The following is a 26,931-nucleotide window of genomic DNA, read 5'->3' as shown; positions in this document are numbered from 1 at the left end:
TGTTTAGTCAACCTCCTGCACAAAGCAGGGTCACCTAAAGCAGGTTGGTATGGGCCATGTCCAGTCTGGTTTTGAGTATCTCCAAGGATGGAGACTTAAAAGCTCTGAGCAACCTGTTCCAGTTTCATCACCCTTAGAGTAAAAATAGTTTGTTTAAAAAATTTCTAGTATTTCAGCTTGTTCCCGTTGCCTCTACCACTGAGAAGAGTCTGGCTTGGACTTTTTACACCCTCCCATCAGATACTTATACACACAGACATTCTCTCTGATTGTTCTCTTCTCCAGGCTGAACAATTGTAGTGCTATCAGCCTCTCATATGAAAAAAGCCACTCCAATCCCTTAATCACTTTCACTGGTCTTGCTCTGGTATGCCTATATCTCTTGTACCCAGGGAGCCCAGAATTGTACACAGCAGTCCGTATGTGGTCTCAGCAGTACTGAGTGTAGGGAAGGAGCTGTCTCCTTCAGCCTGCTGGCAAATGCAGCCCAAGATGTTGGCTTTTTTGCTGCACAGGTGCATTTCTGACTTGTTCAACTTGTTTTCCACTAGGACTGCCAGGTTTTTCCCTGCCATGTGACTTTCCATCCAAATGGACCCCTGTGTGTTTGGGTGCATGGCATTATTCCTTTTCAGGTGCAGGATTTTTGCACTTCGCTTGCAACATGTTTGTTTGTCAAGATTAGCCTTAAAGTGCTTCTACTGAAAATGAGTTTATACAACTTATAAGCAGCCACTTTGTCCTAATTTTGCCATGCATTTGCCTGTGGGTTTCATGAGAGCTGGTAGTTCTGTACTAAGTGCCTCTTCCAGATTTTTTCTGAAACCTGTTTTGTGCAGTGCTGTAAGTGAATGGCATTGATGGTATGTACTGTTGAGATTCCTGCTTTGATCCTGATAAAATCCATTCAAGCAATGATCTTTGACTACTTTTCCAACCTATATGATGAGCTTTTGGCTTCTGCAAAGGTTATTTATCCAAACACCACCTTTAAATTTCCCTCCCCTAAAATCTCTCTCAGGCAGGGTGTCTGCTTCCAAACAAAGCTTTGAACATCTGGAAATGCACTGGTTAGGTATGCCCTAAGGACTCTTTCTTATTATGATTGTCTGCAGAGATTAGTTTCCTGGCTTATATAGCATATAAATTTATGTAACTTTATTAAAAAGTTCCTCAAACTTCTGTATAATCATGTTTTCTAAGCTGCTGGTGGAATGATGCATGTTGTATTTTTACTATGATGATTTTCCAAAGTGGACTAACTTAAAGGTGATATGCTTTGAAATTAAGGCTATGTAGTTCCATCCCTTTTGATGATTTGTGGTTGTAGAAGGGTTTGTTACAGCACAACAAGGTTGATAGTGAATAGAGGTGATGGCTGGGGTCTCTTTTCAGCATGTCTTAGGGCCTTGCCAAAGACTGCTGCATGCATTCCCCACCATGCTTGTGGGTGCTAGAAAGGTTCACTGCTCCTGGTGCTTGGCAGGCCAGTGCAGTGAGGCAGCACTGAATGCCTGCAGGGCCTCTTTGGTACAGTTGTACACCCTGTAGCCTCCTGAACTTTCTTTCCATCAGTTACCCCTTAGCAAAGGAGGATGTTTTCCATTCTCCTTCCAAAGGATTATACTTTGGTCTGTGTAAGAGATACAAACATAATTGCTCACACAAGAAGTAAAAATACTTCAAAGGCAAAACAAATCCCCATAAAATATCAAACTCTAGAAGATACCCTGGATGTGTGCATTCTAGTAAAAAATGAGTTATATCCAACAATGTCTCTACTGCCTAGCTCGTTTGCTTCTCTTACTGAACCTGAATAGCTACTGCATTGCATTACCTTTCCCATTTGATATCATTTGACTTGATCCAAGTGAACACTTCTGCCATAATTTGTGTTCCTTATACTAGTTTTTTTAAAAGTAATTCATATGTATGAGTGATTTAAATTGATAGCTTAATGACTCCCCATGATTAAATTATTTGTTATGCAATAAGGAATATAATATGAATACTGAGGTGTCACAGTAAAATTCTATTTTTGCATAGTTGCAGCTACAAGAGTAGGCTTTATACTAGGGTACTGAGTAAAGAGTGTGTGTAGGGGAATGTCCAGGGCTGCCCTGCAATTCTGTGCAGTGTCATCACTACTGCCTATTTCACAGATATAAAGTCTGTTTTTATCTTGGCAAATAAACATAAGTAATGAAAGACAGCCAAATGTTTATCAGAGCCCTTATGCTTTTGCATAAATCATTAGGATTAATTTTTAATGTAACCTAGATAAACAGAATCTTATAGTACATTTTAAGAAATTTCAGGTTAACTTCCTGTTTCATGAATACCTGTATTCATAAGCTACATGAATGTGCCACTGATGCTTGTCACACTCATTGCTTTCATGCTTTCAAAGACAAGTTTGGAAAGGTATGCATGAGAAACCTACTGCTGAGACCTGGGGTAGCAAGTTTCCCATAGCATTCCTGGAATACCAGAGGAAGAAATATGCAAATCACTTCAAACCCAGACACTTTGGGCACAGCTTACAAATTAGTCTTTTCGGCATAAATCCTAGTTCAATAGCTTAATTATTCAACTGCAGTTTTGCACTCCTGCTACAAAAGGAAGGAATTTCAAGCACATTGTTTGTGAGCTGCTTACAAGCCCTCCCCTATGAACCTTGGACCTTTTTCTTAACTGCATCAAAGCAGGCTGAGAACATACCACAGAATGGTATACTGGAGTAGTTTTTAAATGTTAATGAATAATATGATCACTGTATATCACTTTATTAGAGAACCTTTCTGTGATGTTTTTCCAGGCACTGTATAAGAATGTATTTGTGCACAGTGTTTTATTTAAGAGAACAAATCACTTTTTTGATATCCTTTGACCTTCTTTTTTCCCCTTTTCCATTTTTAAAGTTGTGGATGTAAAATTTCTGTGAAACAGGCCAGGGTAACTGGCAGAGAACAGTGTTCTAATGTCTATATAAGTATTTGAAGAGCCATGATCTATGCTGCATCCAAATGATTAAGGAGATTCTTTCTATGCAGCAGCATTAATCACTTGAATTATGTCCCTGAACTGCTTTCAGAGCTCTAATATCTCTTATTTCTTCATCTTATATTACATGTGACAGGAATGAAAAGTGGCTGTAATTATGTAAAGTGGGCATTCCTTCCCATTTTAGTTCATGGGATATATAAAAACAAAATCCTGTTTATATTTGGCATTAAAAATCTGGGTAACATTCTCTCTTATGGAGAGGATACAGCAAAATCGATGGGAATAATTCAGGTGTTTTTCCCTTAAAACTGGTTGGCAACTTGAAAAAAAGTGCTGTAAATTAAAGTCACTCATCCAAGCAGCTGTAAATTGCATGACTAGCACTTAGCAAATGACTTCCTGTGGACCTCACTGACCTTGTCAATATTGTGAGGAGTATGGCTTCAGATGGAGAGAAATTGCTTTTGAATAGTTGCCCTGAGAATGTACAAACAGGCATCTCTTTAACAGGAGGCATGAGATATTTTAAAAATGAGAAGTTTTAAAATATAGGAAAAACATTCAAAACTTTTTGTATGTTTGTTCCTGACTGACAGTTTGCTTGCTTTTCTCACTATTTTCTGTTTAAGGCTATAGTTTCAAGAATCATTCTTTTATGAAAACAATCTGAGCTTGTTTGGAGGGAAGGTCATTAGCTGTCATATTTATGTAAGAGCTTCCAGTTGTCAACTTAATTGAACTAACATGTAAAAGTAATATGGCTTTCTTACCCCAAAGTTTTACTCTTGATGTAAGGTCAATTTAAAGCCAAGTTCAAGTTTTCTGGGAATACAAATTGCATGTGTAATGGTTGCAATTGGCAATACTGGTGAAATGTGCTGCCTACAGCAGCTTTTTTGTATTTAATTTATGTGTTTTCAATAGGTAATTTTTACTATTTCAAGGCATAACAGTTTTAAATATGTAGATTCTGTGAAATTTATCCTTTTTTTTCTGGTAACTATTTGTAGTAAAAAACATCTGGGTGACTTAATGGACAATAAAAATATTTCAACCCCTTTATTTTTAAGTAGTTTGCCTCCCTCATTTTTTATATTTTGTAATTCACTTCTGACTTGATCTACAAGGTAGATAGGTTAACAGAACTGTACTGTGAATTGTTGTCTTGATAGAAGTGATTTAATTTGCAGTTTGAAGGCTTTGTTGTCTCTTTTCTATAGTTTCCTGAGTATCTACAATAATGGCCTTGGGAGCAGAACGATTTGGAGGCTAGTGTAGCTCAAAGAAGCACTATTTGCTTCAGACAGTTTTGCTATGTGCTTAGATATATCCAACTGTTGTAATTAGGTAAACCAGTGCAGTGCTTTTGCATATCTTGAAGTGTTCTTGGACTCAAGGGCTATGGAACTTGCTCTCTGGATGTTTTGCAGATTTTTCTTAATTTCAAATTTGAATCTTTCAACCAGCACTAACACTATGGTGGTGCCCAGAGTTTAAGGTTGTCAGGTACTATATAAATTCAGATACTGTCTGTGCTAAAGGACTTAATTCACACAATTCCAAACTGTAACAGCCATTTCAATGGAACGAGAGAGAATGGAGAAAATGGCAATACAATCATCTGCTTAGGGAAGCTGTTAAGGGTACAAATTTCATGGTCAGTTCATTTTCAATACAGGTGGCAAAAATATCATAGGAAGAACTCATGTGAAAAACTAGTGAGAATCTAGGCTGTTGATTCCTGATTGCATGCACAAATGCAGCTGATAATATGCAGCATATTTTATCTGCAGATGCCTAAGTTTTTCTCTAAAAATGAAAAATTAGTTTTACCTCCACTTATAGGATAAGGGAAAATTATAAAAGGGGGTAGTAAAATAACCTGCCTAGGCTTAGACTGTAGGGAGAACATCCAAGGATAGAATTCCTTCAGATTTGCATACTGACTATTTGCAACAGATTTTAGTCTTACCATCAGCTGCAATCAGATTAATAACATGAGTCTCTTACTGACATTGTTTGGGACAAAAGTATTAAACCAAAATTATTCACCACTGCTCCCTTCAATCCATGTCCTCTTAAATAAAGAAATTGTCTTGAAATCTAGGTCCAAAAATGTTCTACTGCTTGTACTGCAAATTCAAAACAACTTATTACCATGTGTGAATCAATTTCCTAACTTCCTTTGAAGAGCAGTGTAAAAGTGTAGGTCTAATACCAGTGTTCCTACACTGAGGACTTTCACATTTGGTATTCAGACATGCCTGCTTCTACAAATAAGTGTAAGAAAGAGTTCAGAAAGGAAATAATAGGTCAAAGGCATTTTAGTAAGGTACATACCCTTGTGGCAATAAGCAAAGTAAGCAGATAAACACACTTAATGGAATCAGGAGAAAAATTCTCAGACACCTTGTCAGTTGGCAAAAAATTCTCAAGTGCTTGCAGCTTTCTGGTTTTTGCATAATTTTAATGAATCAGCCACCAGAAAATCATATGATAAGTAGTTTGTGGGCAGTTTTGGGGAAGAGTAAGGCTTGTATTTTAGGAGTAATAAGCCATGCTTGTCAGGTATTTCACCACTGGCATAATGATGCAACTCTGAATTTTGCTGGAATTACTCTGTTATAAAGCTGTTAGAATGCAGTTAGGTCTATATGTTACTCCTTATGTTATTTAGATAAAATTCTGGTAAATTCAGTAGCAGCAGCAGGCTTATGAGTAGTGATTGCAGTACATATACCAGATTCTATAAGGCTGTGGGCTTGGCTTTTTCTTAGCTGCAGCTGAATAAAATTATTCATTTTGTGTATTAAATGTTCAGTTATTAAGGATACAAATGTGAAATTTCTTTGTAATTCTAAATTTAGTTCCACAAATTGAGCTGTGCCAGCCATGTAGCCCTGATCCTGAACCAGTTGCAGGATCAGTCTTTAGGTTACATGTTTCCCTTGAGGAACTTTGGACATCGTGAGCTGCTCTATGGGTTTGTATCGATCCCTAAATAGAAGCTAAACGGTTCGTGTTTTGTAGAGAGTTAATGCTGACATCTAGTGGTAGCTTTCTGCATGTACAAAAAACTGAAATGTTTGATGGCTTGATGAGTAAGTGTGACTGCTAACCTGATACTTCGATGCTGTGTTTTCAAAATCTAATAAAATGTGACATTTTCCGTTAAACAGCTTTATTGTAGGGGGAGAAATAGTACCAACAACAATTCGGTGTTTTTCAAATTATTTTACTGTCTTATGTAGAAAAGATAAATTGGTGGTTTAATGCATTTCCCTTAACTTGATTCAAGTGCCTAAAATATATTTATCATAGTTCTGTTGTTAGGTCAGTTGCTAAATAATGCAGTGCTAAAACATTTAAAGAATATTCTGGATACGTTATTTTTTTAATTGATTTCGACTATTAGCCATAATAAAGCAGTGACTAATAGTCACAGGTCTCAAAAGCTAAAGGAATTTCAATGAACCTGTTCAGTATTTACTTATGTATTTGGCCATGTAGTACCATATATGATCAAATCTACTGTCTTTGCTACTTCCTATGGTTTCACCAAATGAAAACTTTTTTTGTTTCAGTGCTTTTAATTGAAGGTGTTTTCAACACTGTTACCACAAGGAATTCAAATCAGAGGAGATGCATAGTATCTACTGCCTGTTTACAAAGTACAGTAAGGGAGATAACTATACAACTGAAGAATCTACTTTGGAACTTTGGGGGATACAAATAAGTGTTTTGAGACACCTTGGTTGATTCTGTATACACATGTATCTGATTTCATTACAGATACAAATATTAGATTAAAGGTGCTGCACTTCACTTGAAGAGAAATGAATTTAACTTAGGGTCATGTTTATGTGGATAGACAACCCTCATTTTACAGAGGATTTCCTGGTGTGGTCAAGGGCAGCCTGGCACAAAGAACATCTTACAACACCTAACCTGTGTAGTGTAATTAAAAGGGAAAGTCAGTGTGAGGTCACTTTTAGGCAACCCAGCATGTGCTTTACTTCTCTAATATGCATTATACCTCATGCTTGACATAAGCTATCAATGCTGAACTGAAATATGTTACTTAGATATACTGAAGCTTCATTTCTTACCTAAATTTCTGGATGTCCAAATAGTTGGGGCTATTAGCTAGACAGATGCATACAATGACAGAATTATAATTGCGGACTCAATCTTTGGACAATCAATAAGAAATTCCTGACTGATTTTGCTTATTGGATTGGCCACTATATTAGAGCAAATATGTAAAACGATCCTGCTGCTTAAGATAAAACCTTTAGAAGTTCAGTGTATGCTGTAGATTTAAACTGCCAGTAATCTTGCATGCAATTAATGTCTCAATCCCATTTTCACCTATGTATGTGGTCAGAACAGGTATAAACATGGGAGCCCAGCATTGCAAAGAAATTGCACAGAGGTGAAGGTACAGAAAAAGGCAGTATTCCAAAGGGAGGGGCCCAAGGAAGCTACAACACAGGTCTGGGGTTACTCTCCTTATCTTCAGTACTTACACTCTCATGTAAGAGCAATGAGCTGCAGGCTGGTGAAACCCAATCTGTTCTCAGATCTTCCAGTGTGCAAGACACATGTAGAAACTGCCACTTTGGAAGCTTCTAGACAGTCCAGGAAGCATTGCTTGTGAACCTCCACTTTTTTCCCTGTTATTGTGTATTGGGTTTGTGTGGCAAGGTTTTGGGAGTGGGGACTGTAGGGGTGGCTTCTGTGAGAAGCTGCTAGAAACTTCCCCTGTGCCTCATAGAGCCAATGCCAGCTGGCTCTAAGATGGACCTGCTGCTGGCCAAGGCCAAGCCAATCAGCAACACTGGTAATGCTGCTGTGATAATATATTTAAGAAGGAAAAAACCCGCAACCTAGCAGCAGCTTTTGCAGCCAGAGAGAAGTGAGATGTGAGAAACTTTGCAGACACCAAGGTCGGGGAAGAAGGGAGGGGTGGGGAGAGGTGTTCAGATTTGGGTTTATATCTCATTGCTCTATTCTGTTTTGCTTGATGATAAACTAGATGATTTTTTCTGAGTTTAGTCTGTTTTGCCTGTGATGGTAACTGATAAATGATCTCTCCCTGTCCTTATCTTGACCCATGAGCCTTTTGTTATACTTTCTCTTCTGCCTAGTTGGAGAGTGATAGTGACTCTGGTGGGCACCCAGCCTCCAGCCAGGGTCAACCCACCATATATTGCTTCTACAGACTGCTATGCTATAACCCTAATATGACCATTTTCCCCAGAACTTTTTAGTGCTTTTCTCATAATTTCCTATTGCTGTCTGTCGTCTTACGTTTGCTTTTTCCTTAAGCAACTTCCAGACGAGTGGCCTTGCTTTCATCATCAAATAGCCAGAAGACAGAATTGAAGCCTTAAAAAAAAGTAAACTAAATCTGTGGATTGAGAACTGTTTTTCAGGCTACCTTCAAATCCAGGAAAGTATGAATGCTAGTTTTTACTTGTTTTATATTGATCAAATTACAAGTCTATAAGCTTGTCTTTAAGACAAGTTTAGACTGAACATAATGTGAATACAACCAATAGACTAATGTGTTTACATTTTTCTTTCTGGGAGATAGCAGTACAGGGATGGCTACGCAAATGTCAGAAATACTAAATTTCCATTCTCAGCCATGTTAAAATATGTTAAGATGGGAATGAGAACCTACAGAAAGATTTCTGCATCTGAACAGAATGGAAAACTAGCTAAGGTTATTGGTAAAGATTTGATACAGAAATGGTTACTTTGTTTTGTGGTATGCAGTCTGACTTTAGTCCTAAATTTTTTTGGAGAGCTTTCTGGTGTAGACCTAAGATTATGTGATTGTATATATTGTATTTTTTTCATATGAACTTTGAGAGATATTGACATGTTTTTAAAAAATTGAACTCTAAAATGGGTTACCCCTGTTCCAGACTACAGTCATATTTTAGCTCTGAGTTCTCTGACATTAAGAACGTTATCAGAAAGAAACAGTAATACAAGTATCAACTTGTAATAAAATTAAATCCCTAATGAGTTGATGGAAATTATGCCCTTTGAGGACAAATTTTTACCTACTGAATCTATTTGAACTCAGAACTCTCTTTGGGTTTATCTTTAGCAAAGTGACTGACATGAACAGTTTTCAAATTGGATTCCCCCCTTGCTATATACAGACATCTTCTGTATAAGGTTAGTAACTATGGATACATGCATAGGCATATTTGGCTAGATATTTACATATATTTCTAAAATCTGACTTCTGTAAAAAAAGCTTTTGTTTTGGCTCAGAATTTGTATTTGTAAAAGTAATACCTTAATATTCTGTTGAGCAACCCAGTAAATCAGACTTCATCTGGTTTTGAGATCTGATGTGTGTGTGGTATATCATCTGTAAATTGTAAGAAGGCTATCTGACACAGGAGTCAATATCTTGTTCCATGTGACATTTTTTGGATGTATGTTCAAAATAACTTTCAACATAAGATATACCTGTGTGATCAGTACTACACCTGAGTAGAAGCTTTTACAAATTGATTTTCAAACATCTTTAAACACTTGCAAACAGACTGGTTTTGTAGTAAATCAGAGGTTGATTTAATTATTCTTACTGTATCATACATTGGTACAACAGTTGAAAATATTTATTATGCAACACTTTAGCTACTTTGAGCAAAGATTGTACAACATACTGCCATACAGACTGGTTTCCAGCACAGGTATTAAGTGATTTAAAGCTCAGTTTTTAATGAAAAACCCCAAACTTAATTCTCTGCTTACAAATGTTTCTACCAGTGAGCTTTAATATTCACTGGAAGGCATGTAAAGCAATCTGGTGGGTTGACCCTGTCTGGAGGCCAGGTCCCACCCAAACTGCTCTATCATATTCCCTTCCTCAACTGGACAGGGGAGAGAAAATATAACAAAAGGCTTCTGGGTCAAGATAAGGACAGGGAGAAATCACTGACTGATTACCATCATGGGCAAAAAAGGCTCAACTTAAAAAAAAAATTCATCTCATTTATTATCAAGCAAAACAGAGCAATGAGGAATAAAACCAAATCTTAAAACGTCCCCTGCTCCCTTCTTCCCAGGCTTAACTTTACTCCTGAATTCTCTACCTCCTCCCCCTGCAGTGGTGCAGGGGGTATGGGGGTTCTGGTCAGTTCATCACATGTCTCTGCTCTTTCTTCCTCAGGGGAGGACTCCTCACACTCTTCCCCTGCCTCCAGTGTGGGGACCCTCCCAAGGGAGACAGTCCTCCACCAACTTCTCCAATGTGAGTCTTCCCACAGGCTGCAGTTCAACTGCTCCAGCATGAGTCCCATGGGGTGCAGACCTTCAGGAACAGACTGCTCCAGCATGGGTCCCCCACAGGGTCACAAGTCCCGCCAGAAAACCTGCTCTAGCCTGGGCTTCTCTCTCCATAGGGCCACAGGTCCAGTCAGAAGCCTGTTCCAGTGTGGGCTTCCCACAGGGTCACAGCCTCCTTTGGGTGCCTCCACCTGCTCTGGTGTGGGGTGCTGCAGCAGAATCTCTGCTCCCCCATCATACTCCATGGGCTGCAGGGGGACAGCCTGCCTCACCATGGTCTTTTCCATGGGCTGTAGGGGAATCTCTGCTGTGACACCTGGAGCACCTTCTGCCCCTCCTTCACTGACCTGGAGGTCTGCAGAGTTTCTTACATCTTACTCCTCTCTCTGGTTGTAAAAACTACTCCTTTTTCTTCCTTAAATATGTTGTCACGCAGGTACTACCACTGTTGCTGATGGGCTTGGCCTTGGCTGGCAGTGGGTCCATCTTGGAGCTGCCTGGTATTGGCTCTGTCAGACCTAGGGGAAGCTGCTAACAGTTTTTTGCAGAAGCCACCCATGTAGCCCCCTGCTACCAAAACCTTGCTGTGCAAACCCAAAATGGGCAATCCCTGAGAGCTAAGGAATTTGAGACCTCCTTTCTTCACTTTCTGGGTCTTAACATCTGTATACTGAAATGATTTCAGGCTATGGTATTGTCTCATTTCACTTGAGAGGAATGTTTTAGGTTGAACATTAGGGCTTTTTCTTTTGTCTTGAAGCACCATAGATTTGTTACTCCTGGTGTTCAGACAGGATGTGCTCCTTTTAAGTGTGCTCAGGTGTCAGGCTGTGGTATACAATTTGTGGGCTCTGAGCTAAGCTGTGTGGTAAGATGATTGGCTCTTTTGCCCTTTTTTGCAATGTACATGTTATACAGTCCCATCACAAATTTTCTTATTGCAAGAAGCTACTGCTGTCAACACTTTCACTCCTGTACTTTTCCTGTGTAATATTCTGTTTGTTTTCAATTCGTACTACAGGTTTTAAGTTCATTATACTGTGGGTAGTGTTTTGTGGTCTGTGACAGTAGCCTGTGCAGATCCTCCTGATCTAGACTGATTTTGAACAGTCTGTAAAAGCAGAAGCAGGTTTCAATGTGGACTGTCACTTCTAGTTTTATTTAGCTGTGGTGTTTGGCAGGATTCTCTGCAGAATGTAAAATCATCTCTTCCTGAATCTTTCTAGCTCTTAGTATCTTTTTAAATTAACAATGATCAGCAATTAGTTTCATAATACAAAGTTTCAAATGTATGTTAACTCATTAGACATATTTAAATAATCCCTGTGGTGTACTTCATTGTCAAGTCAACTTGTATTGTCCCTGTGTTACTAGCAGTGAATGGTAAATTAGGTCAGCCAATGTAACCTGCTGTGGGGCAAGATGGCAGTCTTAGATGGGATTTTTCTATATGCTCCATTCTGATCCCTGGTCCTTATGCTTCCTAGGTTTCTGTCTGCCTCAGATGAAGTCTCATTACCACAGCAAGGACCCATATTTTAAGTGTGTGATTTCTAGATCTCATTTTTCATTGTTTGTGCAACACAAAGATTTTTTTGCCTTCTCTGGCCATTTATGTTATCCTCAAGTACCCCCTGAGAATATAGAAACCCAACTGATAACCAGTTTCCAATGGTACAGGCATGCTGTTTTAGTTGTGCTGAACTGTGGTGACCCATACTTCCTTAATGTTGTTCTGCAGTTTTAACTTTCCTTAATGAAAATCAGTCTGATTGTCGTACTATTATTCTGTTAAATTCCCCACTGGGTCCAAATTATAGCCAAGTGACTGGGGAATAAGGTAATTAAATCCCTTTATCAGTATAGCTATTACCGTGCATTGGATTGTGTCATTTGTGTGCAAATACCTATTGGTATTTGCAAACAAATGTTTTGAAATGTATTTTATGTGCTCAAAGCATTAAGCTGTAGGCAAAAAGAAACTAGACCCAGGGAATGTATTTTGTTCAATATAGAAAAAATTGTAGTAGTCTCTAATTTCAAGACATTGAATCAGGCACAGTGCTTATATCCAAGAAAACATTTTATAAAAGATGTAAGCTTGTTGTAAATAAAATTGCTGTCCAAAATAGTAATACTTCTAATACTTACATAAAACTTGCCTTACAAATTAAATGAAATTGGAAATCTATATCAACTGTTAAACCAAGTATTTTTTTAGCTAGTCAAATTAAGACATACTTCTCTATTTTGTGCCTTTGTTCTGGCTAGGAGAAGGAATTGAAAGATATTGTTCCACACTTTATTTATAGAGAAAAGCTTTCACAATCTTAATTTTGAATAGCAACAGATGTTTAAGCTCTGAAGATGAATTTACTAAGTATCTAATGTGCTGGTATTGGGATTCAGTCTTCAGACTTTAATCCAACAAGATTATAATTAAAGCCTGATAGTTTTGGTGTAGTTATGATTGACCCTTCTTGTTTTTCTTCTCTGGAAACATTTTCCTAACTTTCACTGTTCTTGTAAGGAGTGTGGGTTACATAATGGCACTGTTGATGATGGACCTAAAAACTGTTGGAGTCAAATGGCTGTTGTGTCCACTCCAATTCAGAGTGAAAAACTGAAATTTAAACCACCTGTAGAACAGAAGTTTTGTTTCAAGAACACTGAATCATGTTAGTTCATCCTATACTTTTATTCTGCTTTGTTGTTATTGTTGTCACATTTAAAATGTATTATGTTTACCATTACTAAAATAAACTACTCCTAGCATCTCAAAATTAAATGAGAAAGTTGAAATGACTTGGTATTTCTTCCTCAAAAGCTTCGTTTAAGTAGCTGTTCCCCTAAAACATCTGGTTTTCTAAAGACTGTTACAATTTCTTTGGCTATCTTCCTAAGCTAACCAAAAGCTATAGCTACTGAAAGCAACATAATACTGTTCTAGTTAATCTAAAACTAGTTAAAATCCTGTTGGAAGCAATGCATAACTAGCCTTGGATCCTTCCCAGTAAAACAAAGCATTGCCAAAAATGCCACACAATTAGGCAGAATATACAGAAGCAGGATCATTTGTCTGAGCTCCACCAGCACCATGTAAGCAGCGATATTTCTGGAAGGCTCACAATGAGTTTTCACTGTATTTAAAAGCACTGTTCATGATTTGTCTGGTACCTTGTAAGTGAAGTTAGATGCAGCAACTTGTGTATATGGCTGTTGTGACACACATTAGAAAATTTTAATACCTGGCAGCTGATGGGGTTTCCTTTCATACCACTAAAATCTGGTAGGGTTGAAAATAGATTTATTTTGGTGAGGAAAAAAAATAACCTGAAGAATAACTTATTGCCACTGTTTCCGTAGTTTCATGAGATGCAACAGAATAAGTGTGGACAAGGGATGTACCAGGGCCCATTGTAAAGAAGTAATTTTGGTTTTGAAGTCACTTGTCAGCACAGCCAAATATTTCTTGGGAGTGGGAAGAAAAAAGGGTGGGCTGTGTTGGGTGTATTTTCATATTTATTGACTTCTGTGCTCAAAGTGAATCTGAGCATTTGAGGCTTTCAGGCCACTGAGTACTGAAGAAAAGATGCAATGCACAAAGCTACTGGATATAATTGAGTAGAGATTTTAGTAAATGGAAGGATCAAATGCAGCTGTCATTTTTTTAAATACAGCTTACCTCTAGAAGCTAGAGATTACATTGCTTTTAGTGGAAAAATATTTCTAAGAGTGGTAGACTTGTACTAGCTTGCAACACAAACACAAGTATAAATCAAATGCTGGCATTTCTACTTTATCATTGATTTCCTGTGTTCACAGTGAAATCACTTGGTGTGGGATCAATGGTATATGATCTGCATTGGTATATAGATTCTTCTATTGGAAATATACTGTGAAAACAAACATGAAAATGTGCCAGAAAAAGGGAGAACAGCAAAAAGGAAGTGATTCTGAAACCAGACAGATAGGGGGAGATGCTGGGAAACGCTACGGCAAAGCAAAAATGTTTAATATGCATGCTTAATGGAGAAAGTTGGGACAAGAACAAGATTTTAAGGCTGTCACCTTTTGGGCAATTTTTAGAGGTAGAAATTGCCAAAAATTCCTGCAACATGAGAATACTCAAGTCCTGCATTCCAGCCTCTTTACTACTTCAGTACATAAAAAGCTAAAACATTTAATAGCAAAATATATCTACACATAAATTCAGTGGCATGCACATGAAACATTGTGATACCTCTCAAAAAATGTTGAAATAATGAAGTGAAGCATTTTGACCTTCTCTAACCCTGACTAAAAGGTTATCTTAAAAGAGTCTGACTTCTCATTTCTCTAGCTCCAGGGTTCTCTCTTTAGGATTAGAATTCCCTGGATAGAAAGTAAAGGCATTACTATGACACGTGTACTGGTAGCAATGCATTCTTCATGCTGGAGCAGCGGAAGATGCAGAGAAAAGGGTTGCAAAGGCTGCCTTTAATTGTCCTGATACAGAGAGGTGGTTTTGAACAGGAATCCATCCTAGAGTTGAATTCTTAGTTCTTTAAATTGCCTCCTGCCTAGGCTAAGAAAAGCAGCCTAATTGTACTGAAATGAGGTTGTGAATGTTCTTACTGGGGCAGAATTTTTCAGATAGTGTGACTTGTTCTGCAGTTGACCTTTACAGTCAGTGCAACACATCAGGAAAGTGTATGCCACAGTGTCAAAGCTGTGAGCAAATGCTGTAGAGTTTCTGTTCATGTCTGCTGGCATTTTGCATGTTATTTCCAGGTGACAGTTTAGCTAAAGCCACTGCTCATGGCTGGCTACTTAGCTTAAATCCCAAACAATGGCTGGAGTTCTTGGCTACCTGCCCAGGTCATGTTTTCAGCTAGGAATAAAGAAATGCATGGAAGCAAATTCTGCTGTCATTGAACACCCAGAGGTTTAGGAGAAGGCTAATGGAGATCAGTTGTAAGGCAGACTATGTTCATGTCAGTCCTCAGATACCCATTTTGACTTTTGTGTCCACAAAAAGCTAATGCTGTAATTCAATTTTTACCTGTAAATTAGCAGTGATGAGTGAGCTGCCTTAAAGGAGCTATTGTACCCAAAAGGCACCTGACCGGTTAGATTCTTAATTAAACTTAGCTGAATTAATGTAATCACAACACAGAAGCAGCATCTATTCTGTCTCAGGAGGTAGGTACAAGCTGTCTGCCACACTGTCCTCCCTTCTGCCGTGATGTTGCAGGATGTCCCTTGTCAAGGCTTGCCTCAGATCTTAACTGGTCAGCTCTGCTCTTTCCAGCTAGCTTTCTCCTGGTAGCTAGGCTCACTTCTAGACATCTTTAAATTCTGTTTGCATGAATCCATTCATTGCTGCATGAGATGTCTGAATCCAACTGCAATGTATGGTACTTCCACCATTTGAGTGGCTGATAGTCATGGGAAGTCTCTGCAGGTGTTCTGTCACTTTGGGTCTTCCCCCTGATGCTTGCAGTCTGATTCATAGTGTATAAAACCACTGAAGTCACATTAGCCATGTGCTAAGTTAACGTACTTGTTTGTATCTGAAGATCAGGTTAAGATCAGTAGACTTCCTTTTTTGCTTTTTCTCCTAGGCTAAATTTTGGTGGCATGTTTGCTCTGAGAGTGTTCCATGAGATACTACACATGTCCCCACCCTTCTGGACTTACAGTTTGGATAAGCTTAAACTAGGTCTGTGCAGCAACTGGTTACTCTGCTGTTAAAGATACGTGAAACGGCTACATCTTCAGAATTTTGCCTGCCTTTTGTCACCATTCAGAACCAACTTGCTCAAGCTACTTTCCTTGACCATAATGTGGGAGCCTAGTTTTTGCGTATTTTTTCCCCTCAGTTATTCTCTGGGCATGTGGATTGCTTGACTTTCCATTATGAGTTTGCCATGTTCCTTCCAGCACATTAAAACATAAGTATAGTTTAACTAAGCTAAAGTTGAGTTATGGCAACTTGAGAACCTGATGTGATTTCACACTACTGAAATAAGCATAGATGTGTCCGCTTTGTCCTCTCCCTCAGAAATATCATACCTGCTGAACCTGTACTGGTTGTATATACCCTAGAGTCTACCTTGCACAGTAGTATCTGCTGTTTCTTGTAAATCATGCTGCAAAATGTTTACAAGAGCTTGTTGCTCTGAAATTTTCTGTAATAAAATAAATGTTCTTACCCTCAGTGCAAGTGCTCCACAAGAGTGGAGCTTTTGAGCACCCTTGTGCCATTGTCTCCCTGAGCCACTGACTTTATTAATGTTGGAAAGGCATTACTGATAAAACTAGCGACTTCATAAGCATCAGATAGTGCCTGAAACAACTCCAACTTCTCAACAGTCCCCTATGTGTATAAGGAAGAGAGGATTGAGAGGGAATAAATTCTAAGGTGAGATCAAAGCAAACTTTGTGGAGTATGATGTAGGGGGAGATAAAAGGGAAAATACCTGATAGTGTTGCTATGCTGGAATAATGATCTGCAAAGGTTGTTAATTATGCTTCTTTACCATCAATGTGATCTCTTCTGTTCCAGAGCAGCAGTTACAAAACACAAAGGGAAAAATCTTCTTCAGAGTAACTTCATGTGGCTTCAGGTATCTATGCTTATGATCAGATGACCTTATCCATTGCAGAATCATACAGGGGCAGCACAGAACAGAAATTTGCCCTTCTCTTAAGATGAAAGGGAGGATCAAGGTTTAACTATGAAATGAGAATAAAACAGGCTTTAGAGTCTTTCAGCTCCAAAGGAGCTTGGTTCTGGTCCCAGTTTGTTGTAACTCCAAGAATAAGTATTAATTTGTTAGGCAGTTGCTGAAAGAGTTGAGAGCGCAGGAGTGGGAAGTAACATCTTTAGTGGCCAGCCTACTTCCCTGGGCTCCACAGCAAATCTGTCAGTAGTTGCAGATTTAATGGGATATAGGATAGAAACCAGCACAGTCTTCTCAGAGCTCCTGATGGACAGGTGGTTAATACAGCTGTAGGGTGTAATTTCAAACACTTTGAATGAAGAATTAGAGCCTAAGATTACCCTTTTCTGGGTGAGTCTGCAGCTACCCACTCTCCACTCGAGGCATAGCATGACTGCCTAAAAATGTAAGGTGAACTCGGTGTTGGTGTGTCCGAAGTATGTCTGGATGAGCCCTGCAGTGGCCAATGTAGTTGAAGCAGGAACATCTTTTGTCACATCCAAAAGCTCGTACTGAGAAAGTCCCTTCAAGGAAACTGATGGTTAAGTCCCTGGGAAAGCAGGGACATGTGAATTCACAAACGGTATGAAAAGGATGCATATCTAAAAGCTGTACCTAAAACTTTTACTTGGACTTTTACAAACAATTTCTTATTTTTAATACAATAGAAAATATTTCATTATATCTCATGTAATATATTACTCTCATGTAAACAAATTCCCTTTAAAAAAGGAATACTTTATGTGGCACTGTAGGAACCTATTGGTGCTTTGTTTCTACGTTAAAAGAGATACTTGTATATTCCTGTATCAATTTGCTTTTGGGTGTGTCTTCTAGAATTTTCAGAGACACTGGAATTAGCTAGGAATAAATTATAATTGAGTTATAAGTAGGATTGTGTGATGCTGCTAATTTGTGATGTATTTATGTGCTTAAATAGGTTTCTGTCAGCAAATCACAAGTGTCAGCCTAACTCTGAGCTTAGACGTGATCTCCACCCTCTGCAACTCTGAAACATTTCAGGTCACGGCAATTCGGTGCAGTCTGCCTGTCCTCACTTTCAGTTTCGCTTCTTCCGGCGCTGGGCGGTGTGTTTCCTCATGGTTTTTGTGTGCTGAGAAACTTCTGCAGTGCCTGGATGCCTCTAAACTGAAGAAGATAAAGCCCACAGTGGTAAGTGGATGCTGTTCTTCGCTTTCTTAGTAATAACACAAGTATCAGAGGTACAAAGCCAAAGTACTGCTCAGGAGCGTGGGTGGTTTCCTCGATCTTGGATTTCTCTGGACTTGCAAATTAGCAAAGTCTGTTCTACTGCTGTTTACTTACTGAGTGTGCTTTGGTGTTTGTGCCTGGATGTGGTGTCCCTAGCTGGCAGGGGGTACTTTTGTGTTTTCAAAAAAAGAGGTAGTATAGGTGAGGTGAGAATGTCCCTCCTTGGGAGATTCTGGAAGCTCCCCTGCTAAATTCTCCAGTTTTTTAAAGTTCTTGCTCATAACATTATCATAACATTAAAACTGTCATTAGTTCTTTTTTTCTCCATAAGTAGTATTCTGTAACACTGTCCTGCAAGTCTGATAACAGGTGTGTGCTTTCTTCACTGGATCCCCAACCAAAGCATAAAACACCTCAAGCTGACTCCAGACTTCCTGCAATGAAAAAAGCAGAAAAAGGCAGCCTTTCAGGCCTCACTGGAAGTCAGCCAAAGGACCTGATTTGTGTTTGTGCAGCATGTTTCTTGTGCCTTTCAAACTTAGATGAGCTGACAACAACTGCTAAGGAGCCTGGCAGCTATCTGATCTCCCTAAAACAAACCCTCAGAAGGATGCATGTCACAGGTAAAGCTTTTGTTAGACAAGCTCCCCCTTTGTTTTCCTTACTCTTATAGCAGCTGGAATGCAGAGGTGTGAGGCAGGACAAGTGGTCCTTTATTTTACTCAGCTACAGGGACATGGGTGCTGTGTTCAGCAGCAGCTGTAGCAGGTCAGGCTGTCTGCAGGACTATCAGGTTCAGTTATTTGCTGTCCCCCTCCCTTCCCTGTTTGCCAGGTGAGTGGAGAGCCAGGCTGTGTGAGCTGCAGGAGATGGGTCAGGCCCACATGCAGTGTCCAGCAGGCATTGGTTTTTCATTAAGGTTTATTTCAAATTGTCTTTGGTAGTCCTTTGTGTACACTTTTGTTTTAGGTTGCTTTTTCTCTTGTTTACGTCCCTACTCCCAATGTATTTTACTGATGTCTCTCCCTGGATGGCCAGGTTGGTCCCACAGAGGCACTCATAGGCCTCCTCTTTGGCCACTATAATGTAGCTTTTTGTCACTGGAACAGTCCTAATGTGTGTCCTCTGAAAAGGCAGGTCACCTACGAAGCTAAACTCTCCTGGGGTCTGACCTGCTAAACTCCTGTTTGGCTGCAGGTTGCAGTGTCAGTTCCTTAGTGTTTTGTTATGGTATTGAAAACTCTTCTCTTTAAAAAGGATCAGTTCTGAAGGCTTTTTTCTGTACAAATGAGCTGGTTTAATTTCTATTTCATTGTTTGCTATTGAGCAATATCTAAAGTGCTCAAAGCTAGATCATGTTAATTAATCACAGGTTCCAAGCAAAGGAAGATGTGAGCTGCAGCACTAAGAAAGCTCATATTCCTGGGAGTTAGTCTTTTGAGAAGCTCCTAGATTCTTAAGTTAATTAAGTTTAAATTCCCTTTTATAGCCTGTTCTGTAGCAGGGCACTGATAGTCTTCTCTACCTGGGAGCCTATTGTGCTGACACCTAACTCATTGGTAAATTGAGGTTGGCAGGTAAGTTCCAAATTTGTTGGCAGAAGGCCATACAGATATGTGTATATGGAGATTGTAGAAACACTCAAAGCTTCAGGGGTGAAAGTATAAGCTGTATATTTTTTAGAAAAAAGGAAAAAAGCAGAGGAACCTAAGCTTACTTACTGTTCTTGCTAAAGCATGGAAAAATATTCTGGCAAGCACTCACAAAATATTTGTTCTCTGTCTACTAAAGATTCATTCCGTAGAGAATGATATGGAAGATACACTGGACTGCCCTTGATTAGCAGAAATACTATTTAATTAGACAAGCTCTATGACTCAGCAGGCTAGTCAAACCATTTTGAGCTCTTATAGCTCTATTCTAATCAGTACTTGTGTGGAATTAATTTTCTTCCTTATCCAGTAAAGCAATATTACAAGATTACCGGGTGAATTTAAATCTTATGGTTACTAAATCAAAACTGAATAAAATATGAAGGTCTGAGATTCATCAGAAATGTAATGCGTAAACAGAGCCATTGAAGATTAGAGCACCGGCAGACAGAGGTTGATACCCTAATGGAAATGCTCAAAACATATGAGGTGGGGTATATAAATTCTTAAACGTGTAAGTTTGCCTGGAAGTATTTGAATAAATGTATTGAATCTACGGACAGTATTTTCTCTACACCTTGGCTCCTCTCTGCTTCTTTCTCTGATTAGGTTGGTAATGATTTATTTTGTCTGCTTTTTCTCTCACACTTTCTGTAGCCTGGTATTCCTTTTGCGATGAGATGGAAAGATGGTTAGAATTTTATGTGGCTGGCTTGTAAAACAAACTGGTAAGAACTGTAAAATAAGCAGTATATTAGGCATTTTTACTGCATATAACTATAAATATTTTAAGTGTAATTAAGCTCAGAGCATAGTGATTAACATTGAGGGGGCTGTCTATAGATACTTTTCAGTGTGGTTAAGCTCGGTGATAAACATTGAAGGGCCTGTGTATTTGTCGTATTTTATGCATGTTAAAGCAATGCAAAATTAATCAGGAGAAAATGGTTGGAAATTTGCACTAATAATAAATAAAGTCTTAGTAGTTTTTTGAATGTAATTATTTTTACACAAGACAATACTATTTTTAAAGAAAAATCTTAATTTAGGGAGATTATTAGACATACCTTTTATGCAGAAATGAGTGCTACTTTATAGGTGAAAAATATGGAGTGTTTGCTCAGTTATAAAATGACATGATTTTTGAGCCTGGCTTGCTTTAGCCTTCAGTTTAAGATATAAGTTGTGTTAAAATGATTGTAACTTGTACTGTGTTCATTTTGCCTTTGCAGATAAAATGATGGGAAGTGCTTATCTGTGGTGGAGCAGCTTATCTGTCAGGCTGGTGTCTGTCTGCTTGCTATGTGCATCCATTGGAAAGCAATGTCAGATCCGAAATGAAATGGCTGACTGCAGTCACCTAAAGCTGACTCAAATTCCTTCTGATCTCCCAAACAATATAACGGGTTTGGACATTTCTCATAATCAGCTAAGACAACTAGGTCCTGCAAATCTGACCAAGTATAGCCAGCTGGTTTACTTGAATGCAGGCTACAACAGCATCTCTAAACTGCAACCAGAATTGTGCCAAAGTGTGCCCCTGTTGCAGATTCTGAAGTTAGAACATAATGAATTGTACAAGCTCCCTGACAAAGTCTTTGCTTCCTGCACCAACCTGACTGAGCTCAATCTAGGATACAACAGAATAGACAGTAAAAACGATCCTTTCAAAACCCTGGAGGTAAGCTTTAGAAATGTACCTTTTCATGTAAATAAAGTATAAATGGAGAAGTTCTGTGTGTACAGAACAACTGCTTATTTGCATCTGAAAATACCCAGCATATAATCTTCCTTCATTGTTTTTCTAAAGAAAAGGCCTAGTGGCTTCTTGTGTTAGACCACACTGGAGTCTCAGCCATCCTTATGAGTCAATGCTCTCCCTCCCCTTTTCCCTATTGTATCCTACTGAGGTACCTCTCCATACAGGATTTGTGCTGAGGGCAAAGTGGATGGTGTGGAATCTGAGTTGCCTGGGGTCTAAAAGTGGTAGCCAGCTTAAATTCTGAAGGTCAAGGTGTAATTACTCAGACCATGAAGACCAGTGCTTAGGCTGAATGTAGTCTCTCCTGGGACTTTGGGGATAGAGAAAGAGCAAAAAGGTTTTTACTCTACCTTTGTTTTTCCTGGTAGTTTACACATGGTTAAATATTTTTCTCTGTATCATCTCTGAGGCTGGGGGACCAGCAGAGGAGCTGGAAAAGACTATTCCATTGTCTTTGCACCAGGCAGGGAATCATACAAAAGGGCCTGAGGACAAAAGAAAATAGAGACAGTGTGTGGATACTAGTTATTGTACAATGTTCTAATGAGCATGCATGTTGTTTTGAACAAGTCTGAACTCTTCTGCTAAACTCAGTATTCCAGTTCAGTTACATAAAATGTACTTGCTTGCATCATAGGACTGATGACTCAACTAAATACAAATGAGTACAACCAGCTTTGGTGCTGGGAACAGAACTGAAGTTCTGGCCTTCCTTGCTTAGGTGCTGCCCTGTTACTGATGGAGGCCAGGCTTGGGGTACCTCAAGGCACATTCTGTGGTGTTGCCTTTAGGGTAGCATCTCCTCCTCTGCAGGTGCAGGAGGAGTCTGAGCACCTGGGCATGATCTGGAGTATTACAAGGTGTACAGCACTGATCTTTGTAGCCTCCTACTGCACTCTGCTTTCCTCACTTCCATTTATGGGGGTATTACCACATTGAAGAGGGTAGAATGCAAGATTTAATACTGCAGTAGTTGTATCTGCAGCCAGCTGTAGACTTTAGCTTTTATCACTTTATCTGAAGCAGGAGGGCTTTCAGTGAATTAAGGAATTTCAGATAAAGTAATTTGGTTTGCAGTAGATACTTTAGCAGGTTAAGACCACGAACACAATGAAAGTGGAAGATACAGAATGCTTCTTCCTGTAGGAGCTTGGGAGCTGCCCTTTCTTTACTACAAATTTATTCAAGTATTGGAACTAATTTCCAATCAATTAGACTCTAAGGCAATATTTCAAAATGGTTTTGTATTATATAAAATAAAATTTATACTTTTCCGTTTGCATCTTCTCCACAGAACTTGAGTTATTTGGACCTATCTCATAATTTTTTGAAGTCAGCAAATTTAGGATTGCAGCAACAGTTGAAGAACCTTCGTGAGCTCAGATTGGATAACAATCAAATTGCTGAGTTAAAAAAGGAAGACTTCAGTTTTCTCAGCAACACGTCACTGAATAGTCTCGATTTGTCATCAAATCCACTGGAAGAGGTAAGAAGCTTCTTCAATAGAAATTCAACAGTGGGAACTATCACAATTTATTCTTTATGATTGTAGGGCATTTATATTACATCTTTTATCCACTGAGGTCCAAGATAAAACCATTCTGTTGTATACAGCATTACTCCTGACCTCCAGTAGTGATGCACATAATTATTTTTCACCCACTGAAATCAGTGAGAGCTGGTTCCATGAAGTTCAGAGGTCTCAAGAGCTAGCTCAAGTAGCCCTGTGAACCTTTACCATGTATTTTCTATGCAGGATTTTTTTTGTATGTGCTGAAGGTGAACAACTGACCACTTTCTAAGTGGGGAAAAAGTGCAATATTGTGCAAGGCTAGTTATATGATCTAGGTCTTGCTTCCTAATTAATCAAAGAGAACATTGTTTATGCCTGTGAGGTACCCCAGAGAAATAATCATTGCAGAAAAGTCTACTCACTCCTTAAACAAGTGGGTGTTTTTTCTACCACCTTACCTCATTGTTCTCTGACCTGCTTCTTAGTGTTACAATATGGTTCTTTGAAGAGTGATGGTGTTACAGTTCTAAACTGGTTGACCCTCAACATGCAAATATTGAATTTGCTTGGTTTTTTTCCCCAGTTGATTGACCTGTAAAGAACATGTACATTGAAATTACAAGAATATTTTAAGGTGACATAAGCTTGTACCACTGCTGAGAGGCAATCCCACTGCCTCTTTCTTTTGGCCGCTTCATGCCTCCCTCTTTCTGGTACAAGCTTTAATGAGGCGATGCACTGGATTACTGGGGAAACTCTACAGGTATTTTTGTCTTGGTGAGCTTGTGGTCAGGCTGGTTCCATGTCTGGTTCACCATGTGACTGCATGTATGGCCATGTTGGCACAAGGTTATGGCATGTGGATAAGTAGATGAGACCACTGCTTTCTTGGGCAGTACTACTTTATGCTAGTTTAATCTGCTCTGATTTTATGCTACTGCTATTTGAAAAGCAGCCTTATGCATTTGAATCATTCTGACAAATGGAGTATTTAATCATTCAGCTGACATTTGAATCAAGATGAGGGGCCAGCACTATGATAGTCTTGTGACTTACATTGTGGAAGCAAGTGTGTAGTATCACATTTTGTGTGTGGCTCCTGCTTACCCAGAGAAACTGGGTTTCTTCTTGGCTGTCTGAAGGCCTAAATAACTTTTGTACAGTACATCTGGTTTTGCACTACTATATTGGGATCCCCAGTGGATACCAATAAAAGAAAGCCCAAGAAAACCATTATTTCAATTTCTAAGATACTTCTAGGGAAAGAGTTTCAGTAGTTACAAAATTGTAATTAACTTGCATTTCACTAAGCAACTTTCTATCTTCTAAAAGAGTACTATTCAGAATTATGATAATATTATGAACTTTAGAACTATTAGCACAAGAAGTATAAACTCCAAGAAGTATTTGTGTGAACTTGGCTGTGGAAAAATCTGAGTGTAGGAGTTATGTTCTGCTTGAAAATCTCATTTTGAAAGCCTTTCTAAATTTTGGCTTTATGGGTCAACTTTCCTACATAATCCTCTTGTTCAGGTCAAAATTCTTTTTTCTCTTCCTTTCAGTTTCATGTAGGATGCTTACATGCAATTGGAAATCTGTTTGGCCTCACGCTGAACAATGTTGAACTTGGTGAAAATCGCACAAAGAAACTTTGTACAGAGTTATCAAACACAGCGATTCAGAACCTCTCACTGAGCCATGTGAAGCTTTCCTACATTGGCAAGTCAACTTTCCAGGGACTGCAAGGAACAAACCTTACAGTTTTAAACCTTTCCCAAAACTCTCTGTCTGTGATAGAAGATGACTCGTTTCAGTGGCTTTCAAGTTTACAATACTTAAACCTGAAGCATAACAACATTCATGTATCTTCACGTTTATTTTATGGATTATCCAGCCTCAAACATCTGAATCTGATAAATTCACTCACTGGGAAAATTGAAGATTTTTCCTTTCATTGGTTATACCGCCTGGAGTACCTTATAATGGATAATAACAATTTTCCAGGAATTACTGCTCATATGTTCACAGGTCTGAATAACCTGAAATACCTGAGTCTCTGTAACTGCAACATAAACTTACAAAGAATAACTAATAAAACATTTTCATCACTTGCTAATTCCAGTTTGCAGCTTCTCAACCTCACAAAAACAAGAATCTCCACAATAGAAAGTGGGGCATTTTCTTCCTTGGGACACCTGAAAATTCTTGATCTTGGTCTCAATGAAATTAGTCAAGAGCTCACAGGTCATGAATTTAAAGGTCTCAATAATATACAAGATATTTATCTTTCCTATAATAAAAACTTGACTTTGCGAAGTGAATCATTCATTTTTGTCCCAAGCCTTAGAAAACTGATGCTGAGAAAAGTAGGTTGCAGTAATCTGGCACTTTCTCCTTCACCTTTTCATCCTCTACAAAATCTGACTGTCCTGGACATCAGCAATAACAACATAGCAAACATAAAAGACGACTTGTTTGATGGACTTCACAAACTTGACATTCTGGATTTGCAGCACAATAATTTAGCCCGACTTTGGAAACATGCAAATCCAGGTGGCCCTGTTCTTTTTTTAGAAGATCTTCGTAACTTGCGTATTCTTAACTTAAAATCAAACGGGCTTGATGAGATTCCAGTTCAGGTTTTCAAGGGTCTGTTCAAATTAAAACACTTGGATTTAGGATCGAATAATTTGAATTTGCTTCCAGCAACTCTGTTTGATGACCAAGCTTCTCTGTATTCCTTGAACCTTCAGAAAAATCTGATAACCTCAGTTGAACAAAAAGTGTTTGGCCCAGCTTTCAAGAACTTGAGAATACTAGAGATGGATTCCAATCCATTTGATTGCACCTGTGAAAGCATTGCTTGGTTTGCTGATTGGCTTAATGTGACCAAAGCATATATACCTGGATTGTGGTCCCAGTACATTTGCAACACCCCATCCAAATACCATGGTAGTCTGGTGTTGCGTTTTGATAGTTCAGCCTGCAAAGACAGTGCTCCATTTAAACTTCTCTTTGTAATAACTACCACTACTGTGATGCTACTCATTTTTATTGTTCTTATCATCCATTTTGAAGGGTGGAGAATAGCTTTCTACTGGAATATTTCTGTAAATCGAATACTTGGTTTTAAAGAACTTGACAGACAACAGGAAGAGTTTAATTATGATGCCTATGTTATTCATGCAAGACAGGACAAGAATTGGGTGTCTAAGAATTTAATCTCTCTGGAAAAAAATTACCACTTTCAAATTAAGTTTTGTTTAGAAGAACGGGACTTTGAAGCAGGCATATCTGAATTTGAAGCTACAATTAACAGTATAAAAACAAGCAGGAAGATTATTTTTCTTGTGACTGAACATCTCTTACAGGATCCCTGGTGCAAAAAGTGAGTAGGATATTAAATTTTATATGTAAGGGAGAAAATTTCTTAATAGATTTTTTAATGAGGTAATTTTTTTGGCTGTGAAAGTTAATAAATACCATGCAAATTCAACTTTCATATATTATACTTAATATATCGTAATTTCAGTATCATTCCTAAGTTAGTTAATTGCTCTACATATACACTAGTGGAAATTTGAGTGTCTGTCAATACTTTTTTCCAAAAAGTCAAGCTGTCACCTGTGCAGATTGCTTTCTTTAAAATTAATGTTTGAAAGAGTAATAATTGAGATCACTAACATCCAAAGATTATTTTTATTTGCCTTTAAATGAGTCTTCACCTTTCTTATGTAGTGATCTTGAAAGGAAAGGAACTTT

The 26,931-nt window shown here is 38.5% G+C and overlaps 1 protein-coding gene across 7 annotated transcripts in view; it reads left to right on the top strand.

Moving 5' to 3' along the window:
• The window catches only part of TLR3 (toll like receptor 3), a 36,858-nt gene that overhangs the window by 6,229 nt on the left and 3,698 nt on the right, over positions 1-26,931 (top strand). The window contains exons 2-7 of one of the 7 annotated variants that reach the window (XM_054825165.1): positions 16,874-16,934; positions 18,054-18,203; positions 18,577-18,865; positions 21,127-21,575; positions 22,951-23,142; positions 24,732-26,557. In XM_054825165.1, the coding sequence (XP_054681140.1) occupies positions 16,923-16,934; positions 18,054-18,203; positions 18,577-18,865; positions 21,127-21,575; positions 22,951-23,142; positions 24,732-26,557 (2,918 nt within the window). In that variant the 5' untranslated portion in view covers positions 16,874-16,922. Of the gene's footprint in view, positions 1-16,873; positions 16,935-18,053; positions 18,204-18,576; positions 18,866-19,525; positions 20,384-20,405; positions 20,623-21,126; positions 21,576-22,950; positions 23,143-24,731; positions 26,558-26,931 lie in introns of those variants that run through there. The other 6 variants (XM_054825167.1, XM_054825168.1, XM_054825169.1 and 3 more) reach the window with 6 other exon arrangements.

The sequence above is a fragment of the Grus americana genome, chromosome 4 (assembly GCF_028858705.1).
Source record: "Grus americana isolate bGruAme1 chromosome 4, bGruAme1.mat, whole genome shotgun sequence".
Classification (NCBI taxonomy): Eukaryota; Metazoa; Chordata; class Aves; order Gruiformes; family Gruidae; genus Grus; species Grus americana.
Note: the sequence above shows the minus strand (reverse complement) of the source record. Positions and strands in the feature narration are given on the sequence as shown.